The 13,215-nt window shown below is 48.9% G+C and overlaps 1 protein-coding gene across 1 annotated transcript in view; it reads left to right on the top strand.

Annotated features, from left to right (window-relative positions):
- CALN1 (calneuron 1) overlaps positions 1–11,627 on the top strand; it is a 330,546-nt gene extending 318,919 nt beyond the window's left edge. Inside the window, exon 6 of the mRNA XM_081131483.1 lies at positions 3,900–11,627. Within this exon, the coding sequence (XP_080987609.1) occupies positions 3,900–4,027 (128 nt within the window). The 3' untranslated portion in view covers positions 4,028–11,627. The remainder of the gene's footprint in view (positions 1–3,899) is intronic.
- The last annotated feature ends 1,588 nt before the right edge of the window (positions 11,628–13,215 follow it).

The following is a 13,215-nucleotide window of genomic DNA, read 5'->3' on the forward strand; positions in this document are numbered from 1 at the left end:
ACACCCCTAGCAGAGGGAACAGTGTGAACAGTGTCACAGAGTTTCCTATAAAAAACAGCCAGAGACCTGCTTGGCTGAGACAGAGGTTGCTGGGGGAGGGGTGGTGCAGTGGTCTAGGGGTAGAGGTGGGGGATGGACAGGAGGTGACCTGTGCTCCTACCCACTAAGCTTAGGAGCTGGATGGAAAGGAACATGCTTCTCCCAGTGAGGGGGGAGCCTTTCAGGGAGGGTTGCAGGGAGTGCTGATGCATACATACCAAAGCACCGCTCTAGCAAGGTGAGTCTAGCCGCAGTGCGGGATGAATTAATGAGGGAAGGGACCAAAGCAGAGGTTTGGGGTCCTCTGCTGTATCCTCAGCGCTGTGCTGAGGCTGCAGGGAACAGGAGGAAAACAAGCAGGCCTTTCCTCCTACCCTGCAGGGATACAGGAAGGAAACTTTGCATTTTCTCTTATAATTCAGGGTTGGACTTTCGCTTTTTTATTAGCTCATTGATCTTTGAAAGAATTTTTGAGATAAGAAGAAGAGCTATCATTAGCTCCTTTACAGGGAGAGAAATGGGGGCTCAGGAAGCCCAAGCCTGCTCCTAAGTGGCAATTAGGAGAAGAAACTCTATCTCAACTCAGAGTTCATCCCAGGCTGACCTATAGTCTTGTTGGGGAAACAAAGCATAGACACCGAGAATAAATAAATATGCAAAAATATAGTGCAAGGCAAATATGTGGTAGCCAAAGACAAGCCTTCAATTATTATCAACAAACACATTAATTAGTGCCAGGTAATACTCTGCCAATCACACCAAGTGTTCAAGTGCTTTTTCTTTGGCTCTCTTTCTATTGCTGAACTTTGTCCTGCCAAGCAGAAGATTCAAAAGAGAGAGTTTGTGCAGAAATTTTGAACCTGGATGTTAAATTAAATCTGGGCTCAAATCCCACCTCAACCATGTGCCAAATGACCTTTAACTCCACTTCTTGGAGTTTCAGGTCCCTCACCTATTAAATGCGACCCCACACCCAGCTCATGAAGGACTGCCACACTGCAATTCTGCGATGACGTATACAAAGCACGTAACTCGTACCTAGCTCGTATGGGGGGAGCTCAATACATAAAGGGGAGTCCTGAAAAAAGTTACGAAAGGGGATTCACATTCCTTGGGCACAAACAATACGGCAGTACCTTCATATATCCTTCATCTTCACAACAAATAGGTCTTATTACCCCCATTTTAGAGATGAGGAAAGTGAGGCCCAGGGAAATTAGCTTGCCCGAAGCCACACAACTAGGATGTGAGATAATCATGGTTCACATTTGGTCTGGCTCTGAAGTCCTCACTTCTTCACTCTGCTGATGGCAGAACTGGACATAAAAGGATTCTCATCAAGGCACAGAGCCTGATTCGCGGACAAACGATGACCTGTTTCAGAGCTACTGGGGAATGAGCTGGAAGCTCCATTCTGCTTGCAGGACTCTGGTCTGGGCTCAGATTTGCTTGGCCTCATGTACAAACTATCGATCTCCTGGCCTCTCCTTCCTCATCTCTCCCCTCCTACTACCCAAGGGTTTTTAGATCAAAGTGCAGCCTGTGTCCTGGGAGATACTCCTGTTGCCTGTAACCCTATTTTCTGAGTCACCTTCACAAAGAAGGCCTTCAGCTAAAACTTTCTCCCTCGGCCCAATCACACAACTGTTCTTTCCCTTAAGCCCTTAGTAGCCCTCAGGATGGAAAGGTAGCTGACTGCCTGCAGAAGCATTTTTATGCTGAGGAGCTGCTCGGAATAAATTAGCCAGTCCTCAGAAAGTGTGTGATACGCTACTTCCACACCCCATTTTCTTTCTGCTTTAGTGCTTTCCTTCTCAGACGCCACCCCTTTTCCCTTCCTGAGGGCTGGCATCTTTCACATTTGCCCATCCTGGGGAGCGGGGGAGACCCAGCCCTGCACAAGAGAATTTTCCTCCTTCTGCTAAGAATCTTTAAGATTCTAAAACCCAGACATGATCAGCAAATAAAGAACTGAATCAAAAAGACTTTCAATCACCCAAGGGAGGCAGAAGCCCAGTGGATCCAGAGAATTAAAGGTAACAAGATAAAAGATAAAAGATAATAAGAATTAAAGATAACAAGAGATGATGGCGGAACTAACCAACAAGTACTGGAGCTGAGAGCTGGGCCTGGGCACTGTGTCTCTGTGAAGTGTGGCTGCTGGAGAAACTCCCCGATTGATGTAATTTTTAGAGGCCCCTTGACAAGCCTCTGAGATCCCTTCTCTCAGGGAAAGCTCCATTTGCCTTTCGACACATCACCAGACTCTTACTGCTTCCCTGTTATTTCCAGGGACTAGAGGAGCCATTGGATGTCAAGGGAAAGAGGTACTTGAAATTGAATACTTTTCAAGACTCTTTAAAGTCATGTCTAGCAGAAGGACCCCTTTTTCGAATGGAAGGTTACCTGAAAGTGTTCTGGGCTGGCATTGGGTTTCTTAACATCTGAATGTGGAGAACCGTCTTCCCCAATACTCCTCACCCCAATGTTCCTGACACACACACACCTCCTGTCCCCAGCAACTCAAACTCAGATTTTTTGGCTGTACCCAGACATACTGAATTGAAAACTCTGGGGGTGAGCCCCAGTGATTCCCTAATCACCTGGAGAGCTTATTAAAAAACACATTCCTGGCCTCCAACCCTGGAGGTTTTGATTCAGTAATTCTGCAGTGGTGCCTAAGAATCTGCATTTATATCAAACTCCCAGGTGGTGCCAAGGCTGCTGGTCCAGTGAGAAGTTCTGGTGTAGGGAGCCTCCAGGCTGCCTCCAGGGCACAGATTTCTTCCACGACCTAAGTGGTAAACTGTGTGCAAAGATCACTGCAGGGCTGGGACCAGGAGAGGAGAGGGTGTAGACAAAAGAGAAAGAGAAAGAAATACGGCCTGGAAGCAATGCGTGGAAAAGAGACTTGTGCTTTCTCAGCACATGTTATCAAAACTTCTTTCTTGTTATTTCCATTTCCTTGTTTCTGGTCCACATTAGTAACCCACTAATTAATGCCTTGGGATTGAGACCCACTAATGGTGTCTCATAGGCCTTATAAAAATGGTGGTACAAGACCTGGCCCAATGAAAGTATAAGGAATACACAACCTCAGGACCCAGGGTCAGGCCCCTGGGGCCACGGGATCTGGGGACATGTGCTTTCCTGCGTCTGTGGTCCCCATTTTTCAGACATCAGCAGGCACCAGGATCACCCAGTTAACTCTCAATCACCTGCCCCACTGCCAGAGTCTCTGATTCAGTAGATTTGGGGTGGGGCCCCGCCTGAAGTTCTGCATTTTAATAAGCTCCATGTGATGCAGATGCGTGCCGCTTACCCAGGGACCCCTCTCTAGAATCACTGGCAGGCACATCTATCTGCAATAATGCCAGGAGTTGCTTAGAGTCATTTGCACCAGCGGCCACCCAAGAACAAGTCTGGGGAAGGTAAGTTGCTTCCAGCCCAGGACGGAAATGTAGGGACCTTACTCTACCTGTTACCAGCTGCCTGGGATGTGGCAGAAACCGCCACATCCTTCAGGCATGGACACAGCAGTGCCAGGATGATGCCTTTGGTGAAACTTGCTCTGAAATGTTCCATTATTTCCTCACGTAGAAAGTCACTGTAACTATTCTCTCTGACGTTTATACCTTACTCCGAACATCACATTGTAGACGTCTCACCGTTTCAGACCATATGCCAGAAGATGTGATGTTCAGTCTCCTCGGAGAGGGGTCCCAGAAGTGCGTGTGGACTTGGTTTCACCAAGTCTGCATCCTACGGGCTGGGCCCTGGGCTCGTGGAGAAAGAGGTGCGCCTGTCTCACGGTGTCATTTCTGTCTTCTCTCCCCTTCCCCCTCCTCCCCCACCCCCAGTGCATTCCCAGAAGCAGAACAGACAGACCTGCGTCCGCAAGAGCCTCATCTGCGCCTTCGCCATGGCCTTCATCATAAGCGTCATGCTGATCGCCGCCAACCAGATCCTGCGCAGCGGCATGGAGTAGCAGCCCGCCGGCAGCCGGCCCCAGCTCTCAGTGCATGCGCACGCCCTGCGGGCACTCTCCTCCTCAAAAGCAGATTTGGACGTTGCAGACGTGGCACAGTTCAGCGAAGAACCCAAGGTTGCAGTGCAACCCGTGTTGCAAGTCCACTTCATCTCCTTGGCAGGGACACAAAAGGGCTGTCTTAAATGCTTTAATGGTTTTGTTTCCTAATGCAATAAAATAGCCAGGAGTTCCGAATGATTGCTTCAACCACCTGCAGGAGCTCCGAAGAGAAACTTCATTGTCATCTCGGATTCCAATGGCCCTCCAGACGGACGGTGTAAGAGAGCAAGGGAGAGGCGTGAACACGCAGTCACCTCCCCACCACATTCTTTAAACCCAGGGGTCAACTGGAGACACCCCCCCACCCGCAGGGCAACCCAAAGGATGACTTCGGAGTTGCTGCAGAATAGGGGGCTCTCCGCTTGGCCCTGGCTTTCTTCCTCTACCTAGTGGAGCCCCCCAAGGCGTGAGGGGAAAGCCGTCGGATGGGGTGCAGGACCTGGCAGCCTGCAGCTGCTCCCATGCTTCCATTCCTACAGCCTTTTCTATAGGACTCTAGTTGGCAGAGTTGGGGAGTTCTCGGTTTCCATCTGCACCTGGCTTTCTGTTCCTAGAGCCCATCACGCACCAGCATTTTGGAATGTGCAGAGAGCCTTCCTCCCAGCTTTGCTGCCTGTGCTGCCATTAAAGAAAAAAGAAGCATAATCGTGGGCATCTCTATAATAACAGGCACGTAGATAGACGTATATATTTGGCTTATCCTTCCCTAATTGCCTACTCCTCGTATAAGCTTGTCCTCCGACGCTCCCTGCCTCTCTGGAATGGGAGAGGTAGTTTGGGGGACAGGGGACTGAGACTGGTGGTGAGGAGGTGTTGCAGCCCAAACCACGTCATCCGCAGCGATGGACCCCGCACACATCTCCCTGCCCGAAGACCTCTGTGAGTTAAGGTCCTTGTGCATCTTACCTTTTCCTCATCTGACGATTTGCTTTGTAAGTTAGTCTTCCCCAGCATTTCAGAGTGGAAAGATCCAGCTACAGTATTTTATAGAACACCTTCAGGCATTCAGATCCTGCAACTGACTCCCGGCCATGAGAAAAAACAAAAAGATGTTCCTAAGCTTAGCCAACAGGACAGGTCATGGACTCCTGCCTGCAGAAGGTGTCCGTTGGGGAAGGAAACTGAATCCAGTAGTCTGTTTTCAATCAACACCATTTCAAGTCTGTAATTTCCTGACGTTCCCTCGATGTCGTATCAGCCACCACTGTTAATTCAAGCCTTCATAGCCTGATTAGCCAACAACCTTGCAGTGGAAGATTTCCCTTTGTACTTTTCCAAGCTCAGGTCTTTACTTCTATGATGGAATAGTCTCGCTCCTTTCTTCCTGTTGCATCGAAAGCTACATGCTTTCCCCCTTTCCTCCAGTACTGAGGCGCCAGAGTCTGTCCTCTCTCCCTGCAGCCAGGCAGGCTTTGTGGTGGGGGTGTGTTGCTGAACCCCTCCTCAAGCCCCTCCTTCCTCTCCACTTTCTCCCTACTGCCTTCTCAGACTTGGAGCATCCAAGGTCTCAGTTTAGGGTCTTTTTCCAATTCACCTCTGCAAGCGCTTCGGGCAACAGCCTGGGGCAGCTGTAGGAACTTCTCCTCTGTGGGAGGCCCAGAATATCCGTGGTGATGAGCACAAGAAAAACTAGGGTTTGAGCCATAGTACGGAGGAGGGAGCAGGTGTAAGCTTTTGAGAGCCCCTTGGTTTGAGAGTCTCTCTGTGAAAATGCCTGGGGTCCCGCACATCCAGACCAGGAAAGCACCAGCCTGCCTGCCCCTCCTGCCCGCCCTGCCCTGTCACATACACCCTGCCCGTCTGCCTCTCCTCTCTCCCCTTCCCTGACTCACCACGCTCCCCCCCATCTGAATCCTGAACGAGAACAGGTCCAAACACAGCTTACTAATAGGACAGCTTCACCATTAGCTCCTGCCCAAAGCAGGTGGCCCTCCCTCTCTCAATTGCACTTGGGTGGGAAGGGCCTCCTGAACCACTAGACCATGTAGTACTGGGGAGGGAGGTGGTGCAGGATCCTAAGTAGACTGGGTAGAGACCTCAGGGACGATTCTTAAAGGACCATGTCCAGGAGAGGGGATGGCAATGCAGTAGGTGAGGCTGGACTTGAGGGCTATGAAAGGGTACTTCTCCAAAGGCTGCTGCTCTGCAGGCTCTCCTGCCTCCCCCTGGAGATCGGGGACCCTGAAGGTGAGGGTTAGCCTTTGTTGGAGGACAGACTAGCCACCATGCAGGGGTGGAGATGAAAAAGAGTTCTGGGAAGGCACCAACAGCCTGTTCCTTGCAAAGTCCTTAGCATCTTTCCCCAAAGAAGACTTCTTTCCTCTCCCAGTGACCCAGTGACTGGGAAGCCAGCCATCCCACCTGGAGAAAATCTAGGGGAGTGCACCCCTTGTGGGGGTTGCCAGGGAGAGAGGACACAAAGGAAGCCACAGAGCTCTCTTTGATGGCTAGAAGTTAACCTCCTCCATGGTAACCTCCCATGTGCCACCCATGGCCTGCAGCGTGTGGAGACACCCAGAGCAGTGGCCTTCCTGAGACTTCAGGAACTAAGGGTCGTCCTGGTGACTTGCTTTGCCTGGATGGTCTGTCGAGGGAGTTGGGCTTCTCTGTCAGGCAGCTCAGGATGTTGACTTCCCACAGCCCCACCCCCAGTCCTGTCCACGCCAGTGCTACTGCAGGGCTCCATGCCCGTCAGCACCCTTGCCACAGGGGTCATGATGCTCATGGATGAATTCTAGAAGGTCCTGGTCCCTATGCCTTGTGGCCCCGGTGGTAGGTCATCTCTGCAGGAAAGGAGAGGAGGACCCAACTCTCCCTCTGTACTCCCAGCTAATAGACAGAGGGGTCTATTCTGGGGCTGCTGAGTGACTGGCAAACTGAGCTTGGCTCATTCTTGTTGCAAGAATGGGTGCCCCCCACACCACATAGGGATGATCAAAGGGGCGTTTTGCCTGTGAGACTAAGGACACAGATCCTGATGCCCTTGGCCCCAGAGAAGCTGTCACCCATCACTCCGGAAGCAGACAGAGCCCCCAAACAGGACCCGGCATGGGAACTATTAGCAGTGACTTTCAGAATGTGTGTGTAGGTCCCATGTGACCAACCTGTTTAAAAAAAAAAAAAAGATGTTGCCATGGCAACCCTTGCATTCCACCCTGAGTTTGCCAAGGCGCACAAAAATAGAGAACATTTTCTTAAAGAACACTTGGGTTCCGCCTGATTGCAACCCCACTCCCTGCATCCATGTCCTGCTGGTGGGGGAAATTACCCTTAACCGATCTCATGGTTTCCCTGCCTCTCTCGTGTTTGAACCTGCCCTCCCATTTGCTCAGGAGAAAGGAGCTGCCTGTGAGCCAGGTGGCATCCTCCCTACTCTTCCCCTCCCCACCTCCCAGGGCCCAGAGCAAGGACCTCTTAATGGGGTGAAAAGTCAGAAATGTCATCCTCGAGGCAAAACCTATTTTAAGCTCAGTCTTCAGAAGCATCTGTTTGCTGGTTAAGAAGCTCTCCCATGAGCCAGAAATGTGAACTGAAGTGAATCGAGTTTGGCATGTGGTCTTGGGCAAGTCCAGTGGTTTCAGAAGATTCTGGGTGTTTTATTTGCAGAGAAGATGTGTCCTGCGAGTCTTCATTCTTGACACCTGTTCCTGTCCCAGATTTCACGTGACAAATGGGCTACTCCAGTGATTTTCAACCTTTTCCATCTCATGGCACACATAAATGAATTACTAAAATTCTGCAGCACACCCCAAAATACACTTTTTGCCTATCTGACCAAAAAATAGGCGTAATTTTGATTCATTCACACCAGATGGCTGGCTGTTGTTGTGTTGGCTGTTGTCATTTTTTTATTTGACAACCTAAGGGAAGAGAGGTCAGTGCCCCTGGCTGGTCAGGCATTGCGCGCTGTAAAAAGCCTTGCGGGGCTCCTAGTGAGTCTCTTGTCTGCTCTCTCGCAGTTAGCCAGAGGGACCTAATGAAAGATGGAGAGCTCATTTTGGTAATAATGCCCCTCCCAACCTCCCATCCATGGCATCATAAAGTGATATATCTAAGAACTGGGAAGAAGAAATCTATCTTTTATTCCAAATGCCTTCCAGACTCAGATCATAAGTCAAAGAGACGTTTGCTCTTCACCAGTAGCTCGAGCGTCCCTGGGACCACATGAGGGCATGACCAGAAGAGTGCGGTGTGGCTGCTCGGCACGGTGCCTTGGCTGGGCTGGCCCGGCCAGTGGCCTGTGCCCTGGAACCCTGCTCCACTTACTGCGCCCCTGCTCTCCACCCCTGTGGGAGCTGCTGAGCCCTGCTCCTCCCAGCCGGAGGCCTCATTTTACTGCACTATTTCCCCAAAGGCCCCTAGTGATCATGTTTCTCACCCCCTCCCACTGCGATATAGAGAAGGCCTTGAACCCCACTGTAAAAAGGAGATGCCCCTTTTCTCTAACACCATGATGATGCAGATGGACTGAGCTTAAGCTTCTAGACTTCGGCACATACCAGTTATGTTTCCAGGAGGACTGCACAGCTGCCTTCCCTAGAGAACATCTGTATGGAATGACTGCAGGTCAGTGACCTCTCAGGGCTCAAAGTCCGTAACCTAGAGGCCTTGCCATAGCCATCCTCCCTCACCACCTCATGGCTTGATGCCCCCAGGAGGGAAAAAATCCATCAGAAATAGAAAAGAAACGTTATTCAGCAGCTAGGGGTTTCCATCTGAATTATTTAAAGCGATGGCAAAAGAGAGGAGCATTTGGGCTGCCTCTTACGGACCCTGTGTCCATGACAATTTAAGTGTCAGAACTGTTCAGCTTCACTCCATCTTTCCTTTGACTAAGTCACTCAGGGGACTGTTCTCAGTTATGTGGCCTTGCCAGAGACACTCGATTTGGAGGAGTAAGGTCAAGTACACAAACCAGCCAAGCACTTCTCTTAGTATCCTACACTCGTTGCTAATGCACACTGTCATTTTTACAGCTATGGTTCCCACTTAATGTTGGTTTGGGGTCCTTTTTCTATGGTCTCAAGGGACGTTATAACAATGCTCGAAAAGTCTTCAAGGCAAAATTAATTTGATTCAGTTGGCTTGAAATACAGCCACAAAGAATCAGGTTTTGCTATTCCCACAAAACAGTTCTCTAAAACTGGAAAAGACTTGCCCAGCCTCCCACCCCTGAGCCCTACCGTGGGTCGCTTGCTGAGCACGCCCCAACCCCCGTGCTGGCACCTCCCTCACCCACCTTGTTTCCTGAGCGTGATGGGTTGGCTTTCAAACAGATGCTCCTGACATTGTTAGAAGTTATTGTCCAAGTGAAAGGATGCAGAGGCTGGAATTTTCCAGTGGAGTAGAAGAGCAGAATAATTAGGAAGGAATATTCCAGGGAATGCAAAATTCAAGCATGTTGTTGCTCCATCCCTGGACCTGAGAGAGAAAAAAGAAAGTTTCTCAAGGGCTGCAGAGGCTGGTCTCTGAACTTGCTCCCTGTATATCTGGCCTGCTTTGGGAACATACAGGGCATTTGGGAACATACAGGGCCACCACGGGGCTGCGGCCCATCAACCTGATCCTGATGACATGCCCTGGGAATTTCAAGAGCAGGAGGGTTGCTCGAGTCTCCTTGGGTGATGTTGACATCTGCCAAGCCCAAAATGCCTCTTCCAGGGCTTTTTGTCTGGGCTCAGACTTGTTGAACTAAAGTCAGGGGAGCAGAGCATAAAACCAGAAGTGTGGGCAGCACTTTCAGCTGAGAAGGGCACAGGAGGCAGGACCTCAGATGCCCCTGCCACCCACCAACCAGATAATTGAGTGACTTCACTTCTTTGGCCTCAGGTTTCTCATCTCTAAAGCAAGAGGAAAGGTAAACCAGATGACCCAGAAGAGCCTTCCCATTGTGACTGCTTGTCTGAAACAAAATGAATTCCCACACTTGAGAGGGCCCTTAACTTATATCCCCTATGAATTACACTAGAGACTGATGGTTTCTCTTGTATCACAAGTGCCAAGAGGCAGTTTTAATCAAGTATTTCTTGTCTATAGGCGAAACAATGCAAATTGGCTTATATCAAATGTGTTGTATCTTGCGTGCAAGAGGTTTTATTTACTTCCTAATGTTTTGCTGATTCAAGGGAGCATCCTGGATAAGTCCTGGCTCAGCCAGTGTGAAAATTAAGAGGATTTGATCACCTTACCACAGGTGACATGAATCAGAATACATGCAGAAGTAGGGTGAACCAAAGCCAGATTCCAGGAAAAGATGCTTGTTTCTCTGACTGAGAAAGCCCAAAGAAGCTGCTGAGTAAAGAGCACAACTTCTGGTCATTTCTTTCTTTCCTTGTTTTCTGGCCACTGGAACAGCAGTTCCTGTATATGTGATTGTGGTTTGCAGTTATTTGTGACACTGCAGAAGGAAGAGGGTCGTGTGACCTCTGGTGACTGTCAAGAATTAGATGAACAGTCTGGGGCGACCAGCTGTCTGCGCTTGCCCATTAGCTGGCTGGTGAGTGACGTTGTACACAGGTGCCTGCTGTTGATGGGGTCGAAGCATGACGAGGGGTAGAGGGCAGGAAGAGAGGGGCTGCAGGAGCCCCCAAAGTCTCCAGCCTTTCTGCCCCATGACAGCATGACCTCCTAGGTTTCTGTCCTTTTTTGTTCTTTGTTTTCATTGCTCTCCTTCCCTGGAAAGACCTAGATTGGCCAGGAAAGGACCCTCACAGCTCCTGGTGGAAATTTACACAAGTCCGTGTCTCTCAGCTTCCTCCAAGGAAAATCAAAGGATATTCTTTCTTTCTGATCTGGAAATCAGGTTGCAGGAGTCCTTGAATGGCTTCTTAACGGGGTTTGATTTTTCCTCCCCAATTCTGAAGCCAAGAAGAAGCTATTTCTCCAAGGACTAACCAAAGACAATGCCCTTGGAGGGGAATCAGACCCGAAAATCTGGTCAGGGAGCAGGGTTGGCAAATGATCTGGGGTCAGGGGAGTCACTGCAATCCTAGGGCGCATCAGAGTTGAGACGTGAATTTTTTCTCAAAGCACAGTAGTAAATGGCTGGATGCAAACCGGAGTGCAGCTGGGGACTGTTACCACCAGGACAACTGGAGCTCAGCCACTCTCATGTCCAGAGTGGGCCACAAAGACTGAAATCCTGGGTCCCAATCCTCCCGTTACCTCATTCTTGTCTCTTCCCCCCCCATTTAGTATTGGTTGATGATTCCTGCTGTTAAGCGATGAGAGAGTCTTTTGACTAGCAGACTAGTCAAAAGAAAATCTTTATATAAAATGTAAATATTAATATAAATTAACTTGGCATGCAAAGTACTGATCCAATGAAGCATATATTATTAATATGTTATCTCAGTGTATAAAGGAAAACTGACTGCCATATTTACCAGATGTTTTCTCTAACCAAACCTGTCTGTAAATATATAATCTGTATAAAAAAAGAGTCTAATTTACCATTATTTATGCAATAGAAAAAAATAAAAGTTTTTTTTTTCTTTTGATGAGAGATTCAGTTCATTATATGTGGTATGATTTGCAAGTGGGTCATGAATTTCATTCCCGTGACCCTGAAGGGCAACCAGATCTATGGGGATGACTGTTCAGTGTCACCAGGTTCCAAGAAGCCAGCGAAAAAGCAGCCAGGGATCTGGTCGTGTGGTGGGTGGGGTTTTAGGGGGGGAGGATGACTGACAATAAGGGAAATAAGCTGACTCTGGAGCACATGGTGAGAAACATGAAACATCTCTGGCCAGGGAGGCACCCAAGCTAATGGTGTCATCCTTTCGGTATTCCATTTACTAAACTCTCCCCAACGTTAGCGTTCAGGCATTGCATGCTTTTGCTTAAGCTTTTGGAATGTGTCATGTTATTTGAGCTTCTTGGACAGAGAAAAGGACACTCATTCCTTTATATCAATAAAGAAATAAGGGGAACCAAAAAGTTAAGTGATTTGATTAAGGGCACACGCGGAGATTCTGCCTGAATTTGGACCAGACATCTCCAAGCACCATGAAGGCATCTCTTATTTTCTTTACTTTTCAGGAATGTTATCACACGTTTTTCTAAATATCTTGTACCTACGTCAAAAATCTGAGTTTCCATGGCAGTAGGATCTCCCAGGGTCCCCAATTTTAAGTTTTGCAATTTACACACCTTCATAGGGGGCATTTATTAAGTAAAATCACTAAGCATTTATTATTGCCTAAAAATTCTAAGAATAGAATTCCAAATTCTGGGCATAAAGCACAAGTTTTTTTCTTTATTAATGGGGGACCCTGGCACACTCTGAGATAATAACTTGGATTTATTCTCTCTGATCTGAGTTTTAAGGTGTGTTTTTTTTAATTATAAGGAAACATTTAGTCATGAATATTCATTCTCCTGGAATACTTACCAGAGTAGGCAGTGTCTTGCAGGAGAAAAAAGGTCCCCAGGGGACTGACAACAGAACTCAAGTCTCTGACCCCAGACCACAGAGAGCAATTTAGAAGCCCGAAGGTTCATTGCCCAACCTTGGCCTAAACTAGGTAACAGCCAAGGTAAAGCAGAGCCTGCCCTTAACATGTGAACAGAACTTTGAATCCCAGTGGGGTTTTTTTTATACTTTTGCTGATAAGTGAATTTCAAAGGCTTTTCTTTCAGATAAATGTTTGTCTGTGGTCCAGCCATGTGCACAATTGGAAAGCTGTGCCTGTCACTTTTCCCAGTCTTGGATGGGTAACCTGTGGCATGTAGCTTGGCCTTGAGTGGCAAAGGATTGGTACCTTGGCTGAAGTGAGCACCCGAGGCCAAGTTTCCAGGCCCATCTGACACTCCCTGGTTTTATTTGACCGCAGCACACCTGGGCTTCCATCACTGGGCAATGGGCCGAGAGAGAAAGCAGCTGTGCTCCAGCCCACCCTGCAAGAGTCCCCAGTTCCTGAAGCATCGCACTTAGGGCCATGCTCTAGCCCCCAGTGTAGGCCAGTGTGTGGTCAGAAGGCTTTCCTGGCCTGGGGGGTCTTCAGCAATCAGCCCTGCAGCTGTGCTCTGAGCTGGCCAGGACCCTGCTCTGAAGTCTAAATTTCCTAGGATGAGGCGGGAGGGAG

The sequence above is a fragment of the Miniopterus schreibersii genome (assembly GCF_964146895.1).
Source record: "Miniopterus schreibersii genome assembly, chromosome: 3".
Classification (NCBI taxonomy): domain Eukaryota; kingdom Metazoa; phylum Chordata; class Mammalia; order Chiroptera; family Miniopteridae; genus Miniopterus; species Miniopterus schreibersii.